At 42.0% G+C, this 23,855-nt stretch overlaps 1 protein-coding gene across 2 annotated transcripts in view; it reads right to left on the minus strand.

The window, feature by feature from the left end:
* PPP3CA (protein phosphatase 3 catalytic subunit alpha) overlaps positions 1–23,855 on the minus strand; it is a 413,429-nt gene that overhangs the window by 65,333 nt on the left and 324,241 nt on the right. For both annotated transcript variants that reach the window (XM_069743640.1, XM_069743639.1), the window contains exons 7-9: positions 11,173–11,250; positions 7,975–8,069; positions 3,709–3,834 (exon numbers count right to left, since the gene is read on the minus strand). In XM_069743640.1, coding sequence (XP_069599741.1) covers positions 3,709–3,834; positions 7,975–8,069; positions 11,173–11,250 — 299 coding nt within the window. The remainder of the gene's footprint in view (positions 1–3,708; positions 3,835–7,974; positions 8,070–11,172; positions 11,251–23,855) is intronic.

Raw genomic sequence — 23,855 nt, forward strand, 5'->3', positions numbered from 1 at the left:
TGTGGTGACGCACTGTTATGGGAGGATCTGTGGATGACACACTTATGGGGGGGATCTGTGGTGACGCACTGTTATGGGGAATCTGCAGGGTACACACTTTTGGGAGGATCTGTGGTGACGCACTGTTATGGGGGATCTGCAGGGTACAGACTTATGGGGGGATCTGTGGTGACGCACTGTTATGGGGAATCTGCAGGGTACACACTTTTGGGAGGATCTGCGGATGACACACTTATGGGGGGGATCTGTGGTAACGCACTGTTATGGGGGATCTGCAGGGTACACACTTATGGGAGGATCTGTGGATGACACATTTATGGGGGGATCTGTGGTGACGCACTGTTATGGGGAATCTGCAGGGTACACACTTATGGGAGGATCTGCGGATAACACACCGTTATGGGGAATCTGCAGGGTACACTTATGGCAGGATCTGCGGATGACACACTGGGGTCATTCCATGTCAAGTGATCCAAATATGAATATTTTTTTTACCTTACTTCTTTAGATTTTTTTTATTTTTTGTTTTTATGAAGTACGACTTTAGTTAATTACAAATTAAAAGTTTAAAATTTTTTTCTTCATCAGTTAATTTTTTACAGATTTTTAAAGTTTTGAAAAAGTGTGGATTTTTGCCTGGTATGGCTTTACATTTTTTTATATCACGGGCTAGAATTAAGATAAAGAGGTGGGAGAGGCATCATTTTTCTCAGAACGGTGCCAGCTTTCATTTGATATGTCACAAGACTATGTTTATTGATATTTTGTTTTGGAGAAATCAAATTCAAAATTTTGATGCGCAATTCTGAAAAAAAACGTATTTTTTAAAATTGTGAAAACATGCCTGTGTGTTACTCGTGTCCTTGTTTATATTTGTACAGGGACTCAACTTGGGATCTATCAAATTTGTATTTCTTTTTAAGCCTTGAATCATCTGATTTTATGTTTGTGCGAGTTTCTTCCTTTTTTCTTTTCAAATTACAACTTATTGCATTCAACACTTATATGTAACAATAAAGAAACACAGAAAACAAATCCCGAAGTGCCAGAATAAATACATCTTAATCATCATAACACAACTTGCTCAGTATTTTCAACCTGAATTCATTGTACAAGCCAAAAGATAAAAGGTGATCACATCCTCACCTCAAGTGTGATTTTCCAGATACAGTCTCATCCTAATTATATGTTAAAAACAAGATTAAAAGAACCAATATTTCTACCACCTATTTATACATGGAACAATTTTTTTTCTACTATATCACTAAACATGTCATTTCTGAAGTGTTTAAGGAGAATAGTACAGAAGTTAAATCCTCGTTCTATAAAATATGAACTAATCAAACAATTAATAGTAGGTTTTTATACTGGCCTGTTATCATCAATGTGTCCTTTCTAGTGGGTGAAATGTCATCTTGTCCATAAGCGCTCACTAGCAATGACCGCTTCCTTCTGTGTCAGTATGTGCGGCCGGTCATGGTGTTTGGCTCCACCTGAGTTATATCGGATTTTTCTTAACTTTTACAATGTCTGATTTTCTTGGATACACAAAGGACGGCGCTGGACCAGAAGCTGCAGAAAAGTCACTTCTACGTCTTCATTTTCACAATCTTTGGAGAGTCCAGTAGCCGCCAGCGCCGATCATATTCACAGGTCACATAGCCAGTTGTGTCATCCATTGCCGATCTTGTGCCACCTTCTACCACTTCATGGTCGTCACTGTCTTTATTTCCACTACATGGGATGACAGTCCGGTATTGCCGAGTCCCTGTGATGGGTTCTGCTTCCTGTAACCGAGGTTCTCACAAACTCTCCTCCTCTTCGTAGTCCTGGTTTGTACAATACATGAACTGGATGTTAAGAATATTTTTCTCCCTCCATTCGAGGAGTTTCCTGGGTGGTAAAATTTGGTGTGAATACGGTCTGTGGAGGCCCGAGCTGCTGGCCGGTCATCTGCTCTGCAGTCAACGTCTACCCCTGGTCATTCTCAGCCCTAACAAAGCTTTCTCCTCTGTCCTCTCCTGCTTCTAAACTGTAACATAATACAGTAATATCTAGCAATCATGGATTATTTGGTAAATCTAGACCCCACACTGTTAGACCACAGGCTGAACAGATCTGAAATCAAGATTTTTGAACTGACACTGTAATAGTTTTATTTTTTAAAATATGATCCCATCACGATCCCATCTTGTATTTTGGTACAGATGTTGATAGGAGCATAGCAAGCACATGTGCAGTTTTTGAATTCTTTAAATTAAACATTTTTTTTCGGAAATACGTTTTAAAGTTTTGCGCTTGCGTTCGCATAGGTAAAATATTATCAAAGATACTCTTGTGACATATCTGGTGAAAGCATGTACAGTTCTGAGTAGAATGGTGTTTATTTTGTTTCTCTATCTTTTTTCTAGCCTGAGTTATGGGGAGAAATGTAAAGGCAGGCAACACCGAAATTCGCACTTTTTCCGAACTTTGAAAATCAATAAAAAAAAAATATCTAGAATTTTTTCTTCATCACATTTTGCATTCTCTGACACACTATTACCAAATAACAAAAACTCAAAAGAATTAAAAATATAGTGGTAAAAATCATTGGTTCACTTGACATGGAATGACCCACTGTTATGGGGGATCTGCAGGGTACACACTTATGGGAGGATCTGCAGATGACACACTGTTAAGGGGAATCTGTGGTGACGCACTTAGGGGGGATCTGCAGATGACAGTTATAGGGGATCTGTGGTGATGCACTGTTATGGGGGATCTGGTGATGACACACTATTATGGGGGATCTGCGTATGACACACTATACATTGTGCAGGGACATATATCTGATTGGTGGAGGCAGCTCAGCAACAGTTCCCTCCACCAATCAATATCTATCCCTGCAGAGGAGGAGGAGAATCAGGCTTCTTTCCCTCCTCTGCTTTATGGCTCCGTGTGCAGCAGAGCCCAGAATTCACCCTGCTGCCAATTAGTATTTGCAGAGAACTAATGCAGCACATGCGCAGATCGAGAGCTCAGTGACCGAGAGCTCCATCTGCGCATGCGCTGGCTCAGCGGCCATTTTCTTGAAGTCCTGTGCCGTAGGCACAGGCGCTTATTCAGGAAACTGGAAACTCCGGATACCGGAAGCACAATGGCGATGCCCTGCGCCGCCCGAACACCGGAGAAACCGCGCTGCCACCCCAGCTCCAGGTCCGCTGCACTGCCCCACCGGTGACCCTGCCTCCTGCCAGCCGCCCGCTACGCAGCCGCCGCCAGCACCACAGTAAGAGATTCCATCACTTTTTCCCTATTTTTTTTTCACTATTCCGATTGTGAGACGAACCCTAATTTCCCCCCCAATTTGGGGGAAATAAAAGTGCGTCTTACAAAGCGGAAAATACGGTAACTTTGGAGAGCTACAGACTTTGATGTATACATGCATTAAGAAAACTTTTCTTCTTTTTTTGTAAGTAAAAAGATGTCTCATCTCAAGAAAACAATCTTTCAAATCCTTGGTTCTTCTGTACACGGCTATATTATGCAGGCACACAGTATTTCCCCTACACATTTAATAGTAATCTGCACGACCACAAATAACGGCATGTTCCTCTTCATCCTCATCATGTCATGTTGTGAAGGTCATTTCCTTTTTATTTGTTTAGATTTATTGATATTTTATGAAATATATCAGGAAAAGTAATCTTTGATCGATAAACTCACCTTTTTCGCCAACAAATGGTAATGACCAAGTAAAAACATCCATGAAATTTGGAAGCCAGTATGGATGAGGAGAACAGTTGAACTGTCTGATATTCATGACGTTGTTCTCATACTTCAATACTGCAGCTGCAACAAGATGGAAAAACAGAGTAATCACTTTGGGCGTAATAATAATACTAATAATAATAATTTTTATTTATATAGTGTCAACATATTCCGCAGCACTTTACAATTAAGCGGGGACATGTACAGACAATAAATTCAATACAAGTTAAGACAATTTAAACAGTGACATTAGGGGTGAGGTCCCTGCTCGCAAGCTTACAATCTACAAGGAAATGGAGGGACACAATAGGTGAAAAGTGCTTATTATTTCAGGTCTGGCAATTATAATAAACTAGATGGTGGCCTGATTCTAACGCATCGGGTATTCTAGAATATGTATGTAGTTTATTTATGAAGATTTCAAAATAATGCAATGAATATACAGGATTTGGCCGGTTCAACTCCCGCACCAATTCACAGCCAGACTGCGTCTCTTGCTGATTGGTTGCGCCTGGACGGCCACATACAATTAGTGAAGCCAGGGCCAGCTGAAGGTTTTTGAGGGCCCCGGGAGAAAGAGTCTCACAGCGCACGTAGCATATAACACAGCCCACGTAGTATATAGCACAGCCACGTAGTATATAGCACAGCCACGTAGTATATAACATAGCCACGTAATATATAGCACAGCCCACGTAGTATATAACACAGCCCACGTAGTATATAACACAGCCACGTAGTATATTGCACAGCCACGTAGTATATAGCACAGCGACGTAGTATATAACACAGCCCAAGCAGTATATAACACAGCCCACGTAGTATATAACACAGCCCACATAGTATATAGCAATGTGGGGGCACCAAATCCCTGTTAAAAAGGCAGCATCAATAGTAAAAAGTTGGGCACACTTACACGGTTAATGGCAGCGTTAACGGACTGCGTTACACCGCGTTATGCCACGGTGTAACGCAATTCTAAAACGCTATGTGGGCGATGACTGGAGGGGAGTATGGAGGGGGTACTGACTGGACGGAAGTAGGGAGGGGCCAATTCGCGACATGACTGTGCCTGTCGCTGATTGGTCACGGCCAGCCGGCCGCGACCTGGGATTTCCGTTACAGAGAAACAGACAGACAGACAGACAAACAGACGGAAGTACCCCTTAGACAATTATATATATAGATAGGGATTTTCATATAAAGCTGAATGATCCGGTCATCAGCCCGTGTGTTTATATGCAATAGTCAAGTATCAAGTGCAGTTATCATGTGCATAGAGGGTGTGGAGACAAATTAATAGTAGGGTGCAGATTCAGAATAATATTTGGAAGGAGGGAACAGGGCAAAGTTAGTTTACTGATAACGGAGGGCACGTGTAGGGCGATCGACAGAGATGAAAGAGGAGATATAAGGCGGTGCAGAACTGTGGAGAGCTTTGTGGGTGAGATAGATGAGTTTATACTGGACCCTGTAGCGAATGGGTAGCCAGTGTAATGACTGGCACAAGATGGAGGCATCGGTGAAACGGCTGGACAGAAATATGACCCTGGCTGCCGCATTGAAGATGGATTGGAGAGGAGAAAGTTTGGTAAGAGGGAGACCGATCAGAAGAGCTGCAGTTGTCCAGAGGAGAATGAATAAGAGCGACAGTAAGAGTCTTAGCAGTTTCAAAGGTGCGAAAAGGTCGGATTCTGGAGATGTTTTTAAGATGCAGGTGACAAGAGCGAGTGAGTGATCGGATATAGGGAGTAAAGGAAAGCTCGGTGTCGAATACGACCCCATGACAGCGGGCATGCTGCTTGGGAGTTATGGCTGAACCTTCCAGGGTAATTTCGATGTTGGGTAGAGTGGGGTTAGTAGAAGGAAGTTCCATTTTGGAGAGATTTAGTTTCAGATAGAGGCAGGACATGATGTTAGAGACAGCAGACAGACAATCCTTGGTATCTGAATTAGGGTAGGGTTGATGTCAGGGGAAGAAGTGTATAATTGGGTGTCGTCAGCATAGAGATGATACTGGAACCCAAATCTGTTGACTGTTTGTCCAATAGGTGCAGTGTATAGAGAGAAGAGGAGGGGGCATAGGACTGAGCCCTGCAGAACCCCGATAGTAAGGGAACGAGGAGAGGAAGAGGAGCCGGCAAAAGATACAGTGAAGGAGGGGTCAGAGAGGTAGGAGGAGAACAAGGAGAGGGCTGTGACCTTGAGGCCTATAGAGCACAGCATAGTGAGGAGGAGCTGGTGATCCACAGTGTCAAATGCGGCAGAGAGATCAAGGAGAATCATAAGGAGCAATGACCTTTGGATTTAGCTGTTATTAGATCATTAGAGACTTTAGTGAGGGCAGTTTCAGTGTAGTGTAAAGAGCGGAAACCAGATTGTAAAGGGTCAAGAAGAGAGTTATCCAAGAGATAGCAGATTAGACGGGAGGCGTAGATGCAGATCCTTATTCATAACTTGTGAATTGCTAAAAAACCTCAGGCAGACACTGCTTCTCCAGTTTGTGTTGCAGGTCATTGGTAGCAAGAGCACAAAGAAGGACCGACCGATCTGTGCAGTCTTTCAGTGCATCCTCTATTTTGCTACATCTGATGCGCTGTTCTTTTTAGCTGTCTGCTGCTCATTCACGTTTGTCCTTGTTATATAGTGGATCTGACTATTGAAATTTAATGTTCTAAACGTTATACTTATATATACCCCGTTTGGTATGGATCTTTTGTATATCACTATATTTGATGCTTTGTCATCTGTTTAGGCATATTTATTATCCATTTCCGCACTTAGTGGGTGTTCGGTTCTTTCTTTTTTTGGTTTATATGTATTGGCTGACGGGGCTTGCCCTCTGGTAGCTCTTAGGGCCCTTTGTAGGTTTATTTATTTATCCGATCATAAGCTGGAATCTGACACTGAATGCCGAAGAGATCAGCAAAGCTTGTCGCTAAGTCTCAAAGACGGTGAAATGTGAAAGTTCAACATCACCCTTGATGAAAACTGCTCTAGTGTAAAAGGTATTACAGAATACAATGGCCTGTTGGCACTCATCTGGAATGGAACGTTATTAAGATGATATTTTAAACAGACTCCAAAATCTTATTTGGCAACTTTTAACGCTCCTCTACACGCTGAAGGTCATTTCAAGAAAACTTTTTAAATAGTCTATTACTGCAGCCTCTCACCCTAAGGCATAATGTTTGTTTAAGTGCAGAATTTCATGTGGCATAGCAACATATTTTACCAATATTCAACCCCTCCAGCCATAATGTCTATTTGTCCTATTGCAAAACAAGCCAAGGAATGTATCTCAGGTTTTTACTTTTGCATGGAAACCTGCTTTTAAAGGTACTGTCCAGTCTAGTGCTTAGGATGCGTATAAGCTCAAATCCTTAAAGGGAATAAACCTGTCACCCCCCACCCCACCCCCGGCATTTGTAACTAAAAGAGCCAACTTGTGCAGCACTAATGCGTCAAGAGGAACGGTACAACAAGTCAAGAGGAACGGTAACTCCTAATTGACAATTTACTCATAAATTTCAGGGTGGAATCATGGGGCAGAGATACAAGTTCTAAAATGAGATGAGCCAGAATTATATTGTAGGTCATACAGATATTTACTAAAACAGACATAATAGAAAAGCCATCAGATCCTCTACAACTGGCGATAGAAAGACTGAAGATGATTGAAGATCCATATTGATAGAAACAAGGATAGTCTAGATGTCACTTCTTAAAACACATTAAATTACAGTTTTCCTTAGATATACACATACCCATAATTAAATGCTGATTAATTTAATTTACTCCACTAATGATTATCAAACTGGAATCTATACACAGTGTTTTTTTTATGCAGAAATTGCCAGCCAATAACACTCTCATTTTGATCTTCAGAAACAGGGCTTTTGATGTATTGTATCTTATACCACATACCAGAGTAATGTATCTAGAGATACCATGTATCTCACATTCATCCCTTCTATTAAATTACCATAAATAATTTTATAGTCCAAGTTGTAGCACATCGGAGGGACAAGATTGTTGAAACTTGGCCCTCAATGGCTGAGATGGGGAACAAGTCATCACACACAAGGCCCAGTACATCTTTAAAAACCACAAACCAATACAGTTAACTTATCCTAACGTCTTGTCTGAGGGATAAAAACAGTATCAGAAATTACACTTCGTGGACTTTGCAACACAATAAATGATAAACTGATGATTTACCTTTATTATTGTATACATCTAGGTAATTTGGTGCTGAAAATATTGTGATTAAGGAGGGGAAGCCTGTTGTTTGGCTTTTTCTATACATACGATACCTACAACATACAAAATAATAATAATTATAATAATATGTTACAGTTCCAGGATGGACAGTGAACATAGATAGCACGTTACACCTTGAATGGTTTAGAGTCTGGTATCGCAAGAAAAATGTGCTGCGTTATGTGAAGCTGCGTTATGTGAAGCTGCGTTATGTGAAGCTGCGTTATGTGAAGCTGCGTTATGTGAAGCTGCGTTATGTGAAGCTGCGTTATATGAAGCTGCATTAATTGAATTGGTACTGTACATATTATGGAAAAAAAAAACATCAAAAAACAAAAGAAAAAAAGATGGCGCTCTGCTTAGACAGCATTACAAAACGCATTTGTAAAATTAATCTTCTTCAAAAAAAAGTAGCATAGAGATTACTCATGGAAGAAAGTAGCATATCTAGCATAAGTAAAACGGCAACAAACCTAAATAATATTATACTGTATCAGACATGCTAATACTATAATCGGACTACTAGGTGGGGACAAATCATCATAGAGGATTGCAAGAAAAAGAGGGAAAAACAACGATCAATGAAGTCCCAAATGCAAAATATTTTATTGGTAAAGACATCAAGGTGGGGGAAGAGGGAGACCACCACGTAATGGTACAAAAGTACTGTATGTTGTTATATATTGTATACTTTCTGTGCTCACTCCTGTACAGTGTGTCCACTGCTTTTATACCATCACATGTTGGTCTCCCCCTTCCTCCATCTTGATATATTTAGCAATAAAATATTTAGCATTTTTTTCAATATTTGGGACTTCTTTGATTGTCATTTTTCCCTCTTTTTTTAAAAAAAAGAAAAAAAATAGCAGTATAGAGTCACAGACCTACAGAGTTTATGAGTGTTATGGAGACACAAGGAGACCTCCTTGAGCTTCGTAGGTGTGCTCCTGTATGGCAGCGCCACAATCTTCCATAGATAAAAGTATTCTGCTTGTGACAGAAATGCTTTTAGGGGACAAAGCCTCGCTAATACAACATTTTATGGAACACATATGGTTATTTTTCCTAGTACATGAGCTCTATACAATGGCTTAAAGGGACAGCTACTTCCAGCACATGGAGATGTATTTGCCCATGCTCAATCGACTTACTGCACAAGCAAGTTCCATCTGCTTCACTGCACCTGCATTGGAAGTACACCTCCAGTGCCTTGCAAAAGTATTCGGCTCCCTTTCCTCTTCAAACATAAAGATACCATATGTAAATTTTTGGTGAAGAATCAACAACAAGTGGAACACAATTGTGAAGTTGAACGAATTTTATTGGTTATTGTAAATTTTTGTGGAAACTCAAAAACTGAAAAGTGGGGCGTGCAATAAAATTCGTCCCTTTTAACTTAATACTTTGCTGCGCCGCCTTTTGCTGCGATTACAGCTGCAAGTCGCTTGGGGTATGTCTCTATCAGTTTTGTACATCGAGAGACTGAAATTCTTGCCCATTCCTCCTTGGCGAACAGCTCGAGCTCAGTGAGGATTGATGGAAATCATTCGTGAACAGCAATTTTCAGCTCTCTCCACATATTCTCGATTGGATTGACGTCTGCACTTTGACTTGACCATTCTAACTCCTGGATATGTTTATTTGTGAACCATTCGATTGTAGATTTTGCTTTAGGTTTGGGATCATTGTCTTGTTAGAAGACAAATCTCCATCCCAGTCTCAGGTCTTTTGCAGACTACAACAGGTTTTCTTCAAGAATGGTCTTGTATTTGGCTCCATCCATCTTCCCATCAATTTTAACCATCTTCCCTGTCCCTGCTGAAGAAAAGCAGGCCCAAACCATGATACTGCCACCACCATGTTTGACAGTGGGGATGGTGTGTTCAGGGTGATGAGCTATGTTGCCTTTACGTCAATCAAATCGTATGGCATTGTTACAAAAAAGTTTGATTTTGGTTTCATCTGACCAGAGCACCTTCTTCCACGTTTGGTGTGTCTCCCAGGTGGCTTGTTGCAAACTTTAAACAACACTTTTTATGGATATCTTTGAGAAATGGCTTTTTTCTTGCCACTCTTCCATAAAGGCCAGATTTGTGCAGTGTACGACTGATTGTTGTCCTATGGACAGACTGTCCCACCTCAGCTGTAGATCTCTGCAGTTCATCCAGAGTGATAATGGGCCTCTTGGCTGCATCTCTGATCAGTCTTCTCCTTGTTTGAGGTGAAAGTTTAGAGGGACGGCCGGGTCTTGGTAGATTTGCAGTGGTATGATACTCCTTCCATTTCAATATGATCGCTTGCACAGTGCTCCTTGGGATGTGTATAGTTTTGGAAATAATTTTATATCCAAATCCGGCTTTAATCTTCTCCATAACAGTATCACGGACCTGCCTGTTGTGTTCCTTGGTCTTCATGATGCTCTCTGTGCTTCAAACAGAACCCTGAGACTATCACAGAGCAGGTGAATTTATAAGGAGACTTGATTACACACAGATGGATTATATTTATCATCATTAGGCATTTAGGACAACATTAGATCATTCAGAGCTCAACAATGAACTTCTGGAGTGAGTTTGCTGCACTGAAAGTAAAGGGGCTGAATAATATTGCACGTCCCACTTTTCAGTTTTTGAATTTCCAAAAATGTTTTAAATAACCAATAAATTTCATTCAACTTCACAATTGTGTTCCACTTGTTGTTGATCCTTCAAGAAAAATTTACAATTGGTATCTTTATGTTTGAAGCATGATATGTGTGAAAAGGTTGAAAAGTTCCAGGGAGCCGAATACTTTCACAAGGCACTGTCAACACCACATGCCTAAGATTTCAGAAAGACTTGGCATGATGTACTCTGTCCTTAGAGACATCAATCAAGCCATATAGAGTGGATTATAGGAGCAGTAAGCTTGACTTCTGTGCTTAGTTTGTCCACCTCCCTGATTTCAGATGGGCACTGAACAAATGGCACAAGCCAATAAAGTTTTGTTGAAGCCCAGAGGTGTCATCATGAGCTTAGTTGAAACGTTACTTTCTGTGATGCATTTTTTATCACGGTTTTAGAAAATGTGTTAACTCACCCTAATAAAATAATTAAACTTCAGCCATCACATCTTGTGTGTTAACCAGTAAATTAATAGTTCTAATCGCTAACTTACCCGGCATCCTGGGCTTCGTGAGCTCGAAGTATAGATAACAAGTTATTGTGCTGAAGGAATTCACAGACAGCTGGATAACTGGGAACAAAAATTAAGAGTTCATTAGTAAGCTGCATATTTACTTAACCTAAACACAAATTTATTCAATCAATTCTTTTGTTTCATTTTATAAAACTTTTAGGGAGGAGTCCATAGGTTAAGGAGGACCAAGTCCCCAAATGCTATAAACCTGTACATAGGGATAATCTTCAGGTTAATAGCAATACAATGCAGTCCAACTGCCTTATTGAAAGTGTGTCTGCATGGAGAAAATTTACTTTATTCCCCCGGAGAGTTGCCAGCTTTCAGTTATATGGGGGGTGCTTGACCACCACTCAGTAGATAGTGAACGGTGGCTCTGAGTACGCCCTAGCATTTTGATTGACAGCTCTCTCAGCCATGAATCTGTGCAGAGCGAGCTATCACAGTACCATGGCATGCGTAGAGTTGCTGCTCAGAACGTAGATTACAATGACTGTAATTACTCCCAGCACACCTCTATGACTGAAAGCCGGCAGCTCCTGGGAGGAATAAGGCTGCCGTCACACTAGCAGTATTTGGTCAGTATTTTACATCAGTATTTGTAAGCCAAAACCAGGAGTGGGTGATAGATGCAGAAGTGGTGCATATGTTTCTATTATACTTTTTCTCTACTTGTTCCACTCCTGGTTTTGGCTTACAAATACTGATGTAAAATACTGACCAAATACTGCTAGTGTGACGGCAGACTAAGGTTCATTTTCTCTTGGAAGCATTGGTTTGTACTGTATAAAGGCAGCTGGTCTGCACTGTAACGCTATTAACCTGATTGACCCCGTATCTGAAGGTAAATCACGTTTGTGGTTGACTGGTTCCCTTTAATTCCTTAACAACCTCAGTATTTTGTCCATCAATGACCAGACACTTCATCAATTGTGTTCATGTAGGAACCCCAATATTTGTATTCATTATTCTACCCTAATAATTTTTACTTTATAAAGTATAGTTTGTGATTTATAGTCAATGTGTTAGACTATTTTATTGTAACAGTGCTTTTTTATTATTTTTTTTCTTTATTGGTAAATTATTCAAAAAGTTAAAAAATACATTTTTGTAGTTTATTTTTCTCTATTTTGGAAATCAAAGCATTCCCACAAAATTGTTTTTATTTTGTTTATTTTTGTTTTTTTAAGATTATCATCATACAAAGGCCGCACACTTACAGCTTGGGGCCAATGTGCAAGAAATGCGTCTGGGCCCCTCTCCCTGCTCGGCATGTCACTTATGATGACGGGAATCTGGCCATTGGATTCCTGGAGCCTCGTGCTCTGAGGAACAGGCCAGATTGCCCTCATAATTACTGCCCTGCAAGCAGGGGCATATATAGAATTCACAGGGCCCCATAGCAAAAGTTCTATTTTGGCCTCCCCACACCTCTAAAAAAAAAAATTATATTTTCATTTTACTGATACATATATATCTACACTAGGATTTGGTTCTGCTGGTTCCAGTGCAGTCATACTTGCAGTAATGTGACTACTAGTTTCAGCGATATCAGAGAATAGAACACTGCAAGGCACGGATGATACGCTAGCTGTCATATGACAGCAAGTGTGCAAGCGCATAGTTATGGTTACTGCTGGAATTGGCAGAGCCCAATCATGTACAGTACAGACCAAAAGTTTGGACACACCTTCTCATTTAAAGATTTTTCTGTATTTTCATGACTATGAAAATTGTACATTCACACTGAAGGCATCAAAACTATGAATTAACATATGTGGAATTATATACTGAACAAAAAAGTGTGAAACAACTGAAAATATATCTTATATTCTAGGTTCTTCAAAGTAGCCACCTTTTGCTTTGATGACTGCTTTGCACACTCTTGGCATTCTCTTGATGAGCTTCAAGATGTAGTCACTGGGAATGGTTTTCACTTCACAGGTGTTCCCTGTCAGGTTTAATAAGTGGGATTTCTTGCCTTATAAATGGGGTTGGGACCATCAGTTGTGTTGTGCAGAAGTCTGGTGGATACACAGCTGATATTCCTACTGAATAGACTGTTAGAATTTGTACTATGGCAAGAAAAAAGCAGCAAAGTAAAGAAAAACGAGTGGCCATCATTACTATAAGAAATGAAGGTCAGTCAGTCCGAAAAATTGGGAAAACTTAACATAGTAACATAGTAACATAGTTAGTAAGGCCGAAAAAAGACATTTGTCCATCCAGTTCAGCCTATATTCCATCATAATAAATACCCAGATCTACGTCCTTCTACAGAACCTAATAATTGTATGATACAATATTGTTCTGCTCCAGGAAGACATCCAGGCCTCTCTTGAACTTTGAAAGTTGCAAAAACCATCAAGCGTTACAAAGAAACTGGCTCACATGATGACAGCCTCAGGAAAGGAAGATCAAGAGTCACCTCTGCTTCTGAAGATAAGTTTATCGGAGTCATCAGCCTCAGAAATCGCAGGTTAACAGCAGTTCAGATTAGAGACCAGGTCAATGCCACACAGAGTCCTAGCAGCAGACACATCTCTACAACAACTGTTAAGAGGAGACTTTGTGCAGCAGGCCTTCATGGTAAAATAGCTGCTAAGAAGCCACTGCTAAGGACAGGCAGCAAGCAGAAGAGACTTGTTTGAGCTAAAGAACACAAGGAATGGACATTAGACCAGTGGAAATCTGTGCTTTGGTCTGATGAGCACAAATTTGAGATCTTTGGTTCCAACAACCGTGTCTTTGTGCGACGCAGAAAAGGTGAACGGATGAACTCTACATGCATGGTTCCCACCATGAAGCATGGAGGAGGAGGTGTGATGGTTTGGGGGTGCTTTGCTGGTGACACTGTTGAGGATTTATTTAAAACTGAAGGCATACTGAACCAGCATGGCTACCACAGCATCTTGCAGTGGCATGCTATTCCATCCGGTTTGCGTTTAGGTGGACCATCGTTTATTTTTCAACAGGACAATGACCCCAAACACACCTCCAGGCTGTGTAAGGGCTATTTGACCAAGAACGAGAGTGATGGGGTGCTACGCCAGATGACCTGGCCTCCACAGTCACCAGACCTGAACCCAATCGAGATGGTTTGGGGCGAGCTGGACTGCAGAGTGAAGGCAAAAGGGCCAACAAGTGCTAAGCATCTCTGGGAAGTCCTTCAAGATTGTTGGAAGTACCTCTTGAAGCTCATCAAGAGAATGTCAAAAGTGTGCAAAGCAGTCATCAAAGCAAAAGGTGGCTACTTTGAAGAACCTAGAATATAAGACATATTTTCAGTTGTTTCACACTTTCTTGTTCAGTATATAATTCCACATGTGTTAATTCATAGTTTTGATGCCTTCAGTGTGAATGCACAATTTTCATAGTCATGAAAATACAGAAAAATCTTTAAATGAGAAGGTGTGCCCAAACTTTTGGTCTGTACTGCATATATGGTAGTATACTACAAATAAAAGTATGGAATAGTGTAGTAGACTGCACTATTCAAAACGGTGTTCAGCAACACACATACTTAAAGGAAACCTGTCAGGAGGGTTATGAATAGTAACCTACACACAAGTGTAAGGTCAGCGCCGTTATACTGAATAAAATGATACCTTGGTTGATGAAGTCCATGTAGTAGTTGTTTCCTAATCTTTATTTTCAGTTTTGTGTTAATGAGATTCTCGCACCCTAAGGGTACCGTCACACTATACGATTTACCTACGATCACGACCAGCGATACGACCTGGCCGTGATCGTAGGTAAATCGTAGTGTGGTCGCTGGGGAGCTATCACACAGACAGCTCTCCAGCGACCAACGATGCCGAGGTACCCGGGTAACCAGGGTAAACATCGGGTTACTAAGCGCAGGACCGCGCTTAGTAACCCGATGTTTACCCTGGTTACAAGCGTAAAACTAAAAAAAAAACAAACAGCACATACTTACATTCTGGTGTCCGTCAGGTCCCTTGCCGTCTGCTTCCCGCACTCACTTGACTGACACCAGAATGTAAGTATGTGCTGTTTGTTTTTTTTTAGTTTTACGCTTGTAACCAGGGTAAACATCGGGTCACTAAGCGCGGCCCTGCGCTTAGTAACCCGATGTTTACCCTGGTTACAAGCGAACGCATCGCTGGATCGCATCGCTAGATCGGTGTCACACACACCGATCTAGCGATGACAGCGGGAGATCCAGCGATGAAACAAAGTTCCAAACGATCTGCTACGACGTACGATTCTCAGCAGGATCCCTGATCGCTGCTGCGTGTCAGACACAGCGATATCGTAACGATATCGCTGGAACGTCACGAATCGTACCGTCGTAGCGATCGAAATGGCAGTGTGTGACGGTACCCTAAGGGAAGGGGTTAATCCCTTTTGCTTATTTAATTGAGCAATGAAAAAAAAGAATTTGAAAATGACGCCCACCACGCCTGCGCAGTAGCTATCGGTGTGTATAGAGATCCGAAAACTATTGCGCCAGCAGCGCCATCTTGCTGGAGAAGAAAAAAAGACTTCATCCTCCAAGATGGCGCAGAATTATCCTCTGAGGCAGGATTATGATAATGACAGGCAACGCATCTATAAATAGCTCATAACACAGGATCCACCAATCATAGCTCCCCCTGCTCCCTCTTCTTCACAATGACATTTGCACATGCCCATTAGATGAGCAAATACAAAAGATAGGGACTAGTGATGAGCGAGAATACTTGTTGCTCGGGTTTTCCCGAGCATGCTCGGGTGATCTCCGAGTATTTTGTAGTGCTCGGAGATTTCGTTTTCGTCACCTCAGCTGCATGATTTACAGCTGATAGACAGCTTGAATACATGTGGGGATTCCCTAGCAACCAGGCAACCCCCACATGTACTCAAGCTGGCTAGCAGCCGTAAATCATGCAGCTGTGTCAACAAAAACTAAATCTCCGAGCAGTTACAAATACTCGAAGACCACCCGAGCAACGAGTACACTCGCTCAACACTAATAGGAACAGATTGTTCATTGTGATTAGAGATGGGAGAACCCGAACAGTAAAGTTCGCCATCCATACCAAACACCTACCAGAAAGTCTGTGTTACTAGTTAAGATCCACGGTACAGAAAGCCGGCGGGGGCGGGGGTGCGGTGGAGCAGCGGGTGCCAGGAGCTGACACACACATCATACTCAACTACCTGCGTGCCCTTGGTGCTGGCACTGCATCTAGTTCCGGCTGCCTGTGCCTGCCTGCAGTTCTTCCTGTGCTCAGCGGTCACGTGGTACCGCTCATTAAGATGATGAATATGGACACTTCTCCACTCCCATAGGGGTGGAGCGCTTATTCATCACCTTGCATATTCATCCCCATGCCGTATTGTTTTATTATTTAAATAAACTCTCAGTGCAAGCAGGCCTCAGTGACTGGAGGTAACCTCGATGACATCACCGCCGGTACTACTGCTCCCATCATCCGACGCCTGATGCCTCTAATAACAGTGCGAGAAGGAGCGGCTGATGGGATATTCATTAGCCGGCTCCTGCGCTGTAAATAAACAATTTAAAAATATACCTTTTTTTTTTACCGGTGCCAAGTGAATGGGGTCCGGGTTCGGGTACAGGTAATGTTCTGGTACTCGAACCTTTTTGTAACTATTCAGCCGAACCCCCCAGACCCAACATCCAGGTGTCCACCCATCTCTAATTGTGACTAATGTTAAAGAGGATTTCCTGAAACATGAAGTACGAGTCTAGGACAGCCCCAGTTACTTGTGTGAAAATTGTAATTTTTTTTTTGTCGTAAATAAAAAATATGTTTAAAGGTAATCTGTCAGATCTCTCATGCCCTCTAACCCAGCAGCATTCACATATGTAGCACTAAATTCCCTGCCTAGCCAGCCCTTTATAATATTATTCACTTAAATTCATGATTAAAAAAGTATTTGTAACCTTATGCCAATCAGGCTTTTGGCTAGTCGATGCAGCATTAGTTTTCCCAAACTAGTTGGCCTTCATTGACAGAGCCAGCCTTAACCGCAAGCTCTCTGCAAACCTCACACATGAGAACTTCTTTCTTTTTTTTTTGGGGGGGGGGGGGGGGGGGGATTCTTTATTTAAGTTTTCAAATAACAAATCAAAAAACGAAACAATTAACCAAACAGATAGTCTGCAACCCATCTCCGATACATTCTAGCATAAGATAGAAACATAAAAAGCCTATAGTTGTAAGAAACAAGTGAAGACGATGAGGCCTCTGCTAGGAGAAAACAGGTGAGCATCACAACATTTACAACAGTTTCAGGACTAAAAAATCCAACTATAAAAAGAGGTGGAAGGTTGGAAAATACGACCGGTAGGACTTATAAAGGACTAAATTCTGCTAGTATGAATTGAGGAAGGATAAAGCTTCTTATAAAAAGCTACTATAGATTATTACACAAGACGACGAAACGACGAGCTCGGCCACAGCAACGCATTCAGAAGAGTCTGTGAGGACTGGGGGGGGGGGATATCAGACAACACAACACAGACAGAGGTTAGAGATGAGCGTCTGAGGGAAGAACCTCAGGGTCTGGAGGAGAGGGATGCAAATTTAATCCAGGGAAGCCAAGAGATTCGAAATTTCTCGTGAGTGCGGGTTTCCCAGCTAGACAGTTATTCTAAACGGTACAAGTCTTGTGCCTTAGAGATCCATTCTTTTCATGATGGGGGAGTCAATTGCCTCCAATGCGTTGAAATTAAATGTTTTGCAGCTGCCAGCAAAAGGGAAGCAAATCGTGTTTCCTTGGATTAAAAGATGTTGAGGGAAGAGAAAGTAGGACTTCTTGGAGGGTAAGGTCTCGATTCATTAGGGGCATACTTTGTAGAGATTTATTAATATCAACCCAGAATTTCAATACACCTGGACACAGCCAAAAAATATGTGTCAGGGTACCTATAGAATGGGAGCATCTCAAACACAATGGAGAATCAATTAAACCAAGATGAAATAGCCGATCTGGGGTTCTGTACCACCGAGAAAGGATTTTGAATGCATTTTCCTGTAGAGGGATGCACCTGGAGAACCCGTGAGAGTTGGCCAGTATTTGTTGAGTCTCACTAGGGGATAGTGAGAGCTTTAGCTCAGTTTCCCAGGAAGAGAGGTAAAGGGGCTTAAATTGGGTTGGGGATTTAAGAAGGTTAGCGTATAGTTTTGAGACCAGTCTTGTAACTGGCGATTGTAACCTTACCAAAAACTCAAGCCAAGGCCAGTCTGAGGATTGTATCCGTTCAGATCTAAATTTTATTATGATGTAACGTACATGGTGTTTCTGAAGGAAATTTGAGGGATGTTTAGTAGCAATCGTTGGCCAATTATCTGTGCATGGTATCTGATTGGAGAGAAGACAGGAAATTGGGACATTTGGTAGGGATGCCCAGAGCCCAAAAGCATCTTCATAATTAGGATCCATAAGCCATGGAATGACTTTAAGCAGAATATTGTCTAGAAAAAAGCAGCAAGGAAGGTGGTTTGGGATAAGGGTACGCCTAATAATGTAGAATGTAAGTCCGCAAGGGCAGGATCCTCTTCCCTCTGTACCAGTCTGTCATTGTCAGTTTTGTTTACTGTAAGTGATATTTGTATTTTGATGTAACGCCTTCTCATGTACAGCACCATGGCATTAATGGTGCTATATAAATAAATAATAATAATAATAAATAGTTTTGAGTTATGTCATCTAATCGGTGTTGTGGTGGAATAATAGATGACCAAAGATAAAAGTCGGCGTCCTTTCCCATCAGTACAAGTTCTAATTTTGTGCTTAAGTTGTCCGGGCTAAGTTTTATTAAGTTTATCCATCTGGCTAGGTGTATAGCTTTGTAATAAGTTTTGAAGTCAGGGAGACCAAGACCACCTTTGCCTTTAGGTAGGGAAAGGATTTTTAGGGGGAGTCTAGCTTTTTTGTGCTTCCATACATATTGTGAAACCATTTGGTTGACAGAAAGGAAGAATGAGTTAGGGAGAGGTATGGGGACCATATTCATGGTATAGAAGATTTTTGGAAAAATATAAGATTTAATGACATTTATCCTTCTTATCCATGATAGATATGGGAGGTCATATTTTTTAAAATCCGTTTGTAGTTTTACTAGGAGGGGGACATAATTTTGTTTATTAAGAGAAGAGGGATCTGCCGTTAAAAAGATCCCAAGATATTTTAACTTTTCTGAAGGCCAATTGAAAGGAGTATCTTTTTTTAGTTCCAAGATATCTTTGTTGTTTGCCGAGACATTTAAAGCTTCTGATTTGTTCATGTTTATTTTAAAATTGTAGACTTCACCAAAATCAGCAAATATAGACATAAGCCTGGGGAAGGCTGCTTTAGAGTTAGTGGTCAGGAGCAAGAGATCGTCGGCAAATTATCTCTCTCAAGACTCCATTGATTCTTGAGGCCAATATTTTAGCTCACAATTTTAAATCAGTGTTGAGTAATGAAATGGGGCGGTAGTTGCTACAGAGGCTGTCGACTTTCCCCTCTTTTGGTATAACGGCAATATAGGCTTCCAGCGCCTGCCGAGGTGGGGTCTTACCGTCAAAGAAGGAATTAAAAAGGTTGACTAAATGGGGAAGGAGGATGTCAGAAAATTTCTTATAATATCCTACCGGGAATCCATCTGGACCAGGAGTTTTGCCACTGGGGGTAATTTTTAAGATGTCCTCAACTTCTTTTAGCGTAACTTTAGCGAGGAGTGATTCACAATTTTTGGGGGAGATTGTTGGAAGGGAAAGAGGGGCCAAAAAGTTCTGGATTTTGGTCATGGCTGTTGAGCAGTCCTTCATACCGTCAGAGGGGGACAAGTTATACATGAACAATTTGGCCGATCTCACGTTTAGCAAGTCTTTGAGCTTATTACGAAGGGAAATGAGGTCCAGGTGAGACTCGCTTGATCTGGTATTTTTATGGATACGTTCTGTTATATTGATTTGGTGAAGAAGGGACTGAATTTCTTTGTCCTTCTGTTTTTAAATATATGAGCAAAGTGAAATAAGTTCCCCTCTGAGGACCGCTTTGTGTGCTTCCCAAATATTGGGAGTAAGTTGGCCAGTATCAATGTTTTCATCCAAAAATCTTGAAATGGACGTTTTTAACCTTTCCACATTATTTGGGTTGTCAAGTAGTGATTCATTCAGCCTCCATGTCATGGCAGCTCTGGGTAAGGTGGAGATGAGAATTTCAATAAAGATGGGGGCATGATCCGAAATTGTGATTTCTCCTATACGAGAAGACCTGATTAAGTGAAGCGCTCGAGAATGTACGAATAAATAGTCAATACGATAGTATAAGTTGTGGGGTGGTGAGAAGAAAGTGTAATCTTTTGTGGTGGGAAATAAGCTACGCCAGGGGTCGATCAAATGAAGAGAGTCTAATTTATTTATAAGTTTTTGTCTCAATTTCTGAGATATGGCAGATGAACCACTGGAAGCATCTAAACTGGGTTGTAGAGTCAGGTTTAGGTCTCCTCCCACAATCAGTAATCCCTCTTTGAAGAGAGAGAGTGTATCTAGTGTTTTGGTGAGCCATTGTATTTGTTTGGAGTTAGGGGCGTATAGGTTAGCTAAGGTTACCATTGTGCTGGCCAAAAGGCCTTTCACAAAAATAAATATGCCCTCAGAGTCGGCTAGACTATCCCGAAATGTAAAGGGGAGTCCTTTCTTGAGCGCTACACTGAGTCCTTTAGATGCTGAGGAGGAGCAGCTGTTGAGCCAGGTGGGAAAAGAAGAGAAAGACATATTAGGGACTCTACCCATTTTAAAGTGGGTTTCCTGAAAGAAGATTATTTGTGCTGATTGCTTTTTTAGTAATGAGAGGATCGGATTTCGTTTTGCAGGGGAATTGAGACCCTTAACATTAAAGGATGCCACAGTGGCCGAGCCCACACCTACCGACTAGTCACCATCAATCCTATCCTCCAAGTCTCCGGTCATATCAGAAATCCTGAAAAAACAACACAAAAGAGTAAACAACCAACTTTGTACAATAAGATGCTCACCCATCGCAGGGGGGAGGGAGGAGTTTGAGTACCCAAACATAGGCGAGATAGCCCAAGTGGTGGTCTTCAGAAAATACACTCTCTAATAAGAGAGAAATTCAGGGGGATAAATTCAGGGGAACTTAAAGAGCAAAATAAATAAGGGCCTGGAAAACAGGGTCTGGAAAAAGCTAAGACATGGAAACAAATCAGGTGTTGAGGGGGAATTTTCCCTTCACCGAAAGTGACGTTCTCCACTACGTCCAAAAAGCAGTCCAGGGAAAAATCGTCAACATCCAAAAACATGTCACCTGATAAAAAACAGCTGCATAGAGAAAACTAAAGAAAAGAAGTAAGATAAGAAAAGAAATAAGAAGAGACGGAGATTCAGAGATTCAAAGAAAGCAATTCTCAAGAGTCAATTCACAATTAACCCTTAACTACACCTCAGACGTCGAAAGACTTCAGAATTTAGATCGGGTGGTTCTTGGAAACTGCCTTTTTAGATTTCGGGGAGGAATGTTTTTTCTTGATGGACCACTCCAGTGGTTTCGTCATCTGGGGGAGACTCCATCCCGGCAGACTCCAAGATCTCCACTCTCTGGCCCATTTGCTGTAAGTCCGCTCGTAAACCAGATATTTCCTCCAGGAGCGGTTGCATACTTTGAGCCAGTAACTTCTTCATAAGGGCTCTAGAAATAGGCGCAGAGTATTCCAAGGTAGATTCGCAATCTGAGCCGTCTCCGCTGGAGTCTGAGTCTTCCTCAGGGGATCAGGGGAGATAAGTCTCTTAGAAGATTTTTTTGAAGGGGTCTGTGTTGCTTCAGGTCTCTTCTTAAGGTATTTATCGAGACCGCCATGAGGTTTGCCTTTCTGATCCTCCGTTGTAGTCTTAGTCGCAAGTTTTTCACACCCTTTATTTGATTTACCCATAGTAAACCTTCTGGTAGTGTGATGTGCAATGATCACCACTTGAGCATTCAAGAAAGAATTATTTGTCCATATTGATGTGCAGGGCGACTTTTTGCAATTTGGGCAGTAGGTGTCGCTCTAGCACCAAATCAGGGCTATGATGTGAGATCACAAAAAAATATATATATAATTGTAGGAGAAAAGAAAAGAAGAAAAACTAAATAAAATAATACTAAAAACGAGTTGAGCGCAGTATTCCCAGTATAAAAAGTCACAAGGTCTCACTGGGATTGTAGATGAGATGGATTACTATGGGAGAGGAGGAGGTTATAGCCAACAGTGTTTGTTCTTCATGGAAAATGGCGTTTGTACCACGATGCAGGAGGGGGTAGGGACCTCTCCTAAATTTATCGCTGTTCCAGCCGAAGTGGTGGAGGGTCTCACCTTTGCTCTGCCGCCTTCTGACTGGAGAGTAACAACCAGGCACGGTGTCTACAGGCGCAGAGAGGAGAAGAGGACGCTTCCCGCCACCTCACCTGGTCACAACGGCGGCTGCAGATGGGAAAATAGTGCCGGCCTCGTGGGAGGCTCGGATTGAGAGGGGTCACACTCCGCTCCCAGTCTCTCACCTCCAGTCTGCAAAGAGAAGGGGTGCCCGTCAACTTTGCCGTCCATCACTGTCTCTCCCCTGCACTCCGCACAGGCGCCGGGACAGGTCGCATCCAGCAGGGCTGCTGGCCTCGTTGTCTTAAGCGCCGCCGCTGCACCACCGCAGGTACTTGCGAATCCCTGCACCGCGCTCTCGGTCTGCTGTGAGCGGTGCTCCTGCAAAGTGTGGTGAGCGATTCAGTCAGGAAACACTTATGGAGGGAGGTTGGCGTCTCCTGTGCAGCGAGGCCTGGGCCGTGGCCCTGAGCTAACCCGGCACTCGCGTGCAGCAACACCGGGATACGTTCCTCCAAAGTCCCGCAGACCACCTCTGGGGCTACCACAGCGGTCTCTATCCCTAAGGGCACCAAATATGCGATTTCCAGGTTTTCTGTATTATAGGAATTGCTCCTTTATAATTAGATTTTGGCCTGGGGACGGGAGCTGATAAAAACATGTCTGTCCTTGCAGCTTCCCAGGCCACGCCCTGAGAACATCTTTCTTAAGGCACATCTAAAGCCGGGTGTATGCTTCCCAGCTTCAAAGACGCAAGACCGAAGGTGCAGAAGACGGCTCATGTACATATTCTGCACTTTTGGGAAGCAATCACCCACCAGCTTCAGGGGCAATGACACTGCTGAATAGAGGCGGGCGCATGAGCAGGATCTGCAGGGAGCTGGCGAGGAAGCTGGCTCTTAAAAATCAAGTTATCACGCCCATTAACATATGCAAAGAGGGTTAACTAGTCTGAGGAAACTAACGCCCCACTGACTAGTCAAAAGCCTAATTAGCAAAAAATAAAAAAAGAGGCTTGGGTCTGTAAAGAAAAATAGCTAATTGGACATGTGACTTGAGCAGTGTGTCAATAGAAAAACATCTGATAAAAAGCTGCTTTAATCGCCAGTAATTGGCAGCAGCGGTTGTGCTGCTGTTTGTACCGTAATGTGTCCACTTGCCGTGTTAGCGCATACCATAGAGCGTCCTGGATTTAGTTGGTTGCCAGTAAGGGAGTATTAACTATTATGTTATTTTTGACAGATGCAAGCCCCTAATAAACTTTTCATTTTGCCTGGACCACCTCTTTAATATAAAAAAATCAGATTTAAACAATAGGTCTTTTTTT

Source organism: Ranitomeya imitator, chromosome 1, assembly GCF_032444005.1.
Source record: "Ranitomeya imitator isolate aRanImi1 chromosome 1, aRanImi1.pri, whole genome shotgun sequence".
NCBI classification, from domain to species: Eukaryota; Metazoa; Chordata; class Amphibia; order Anura; family Dendrobatidae; genus Ranitomeya; species Ranitomeya imitator.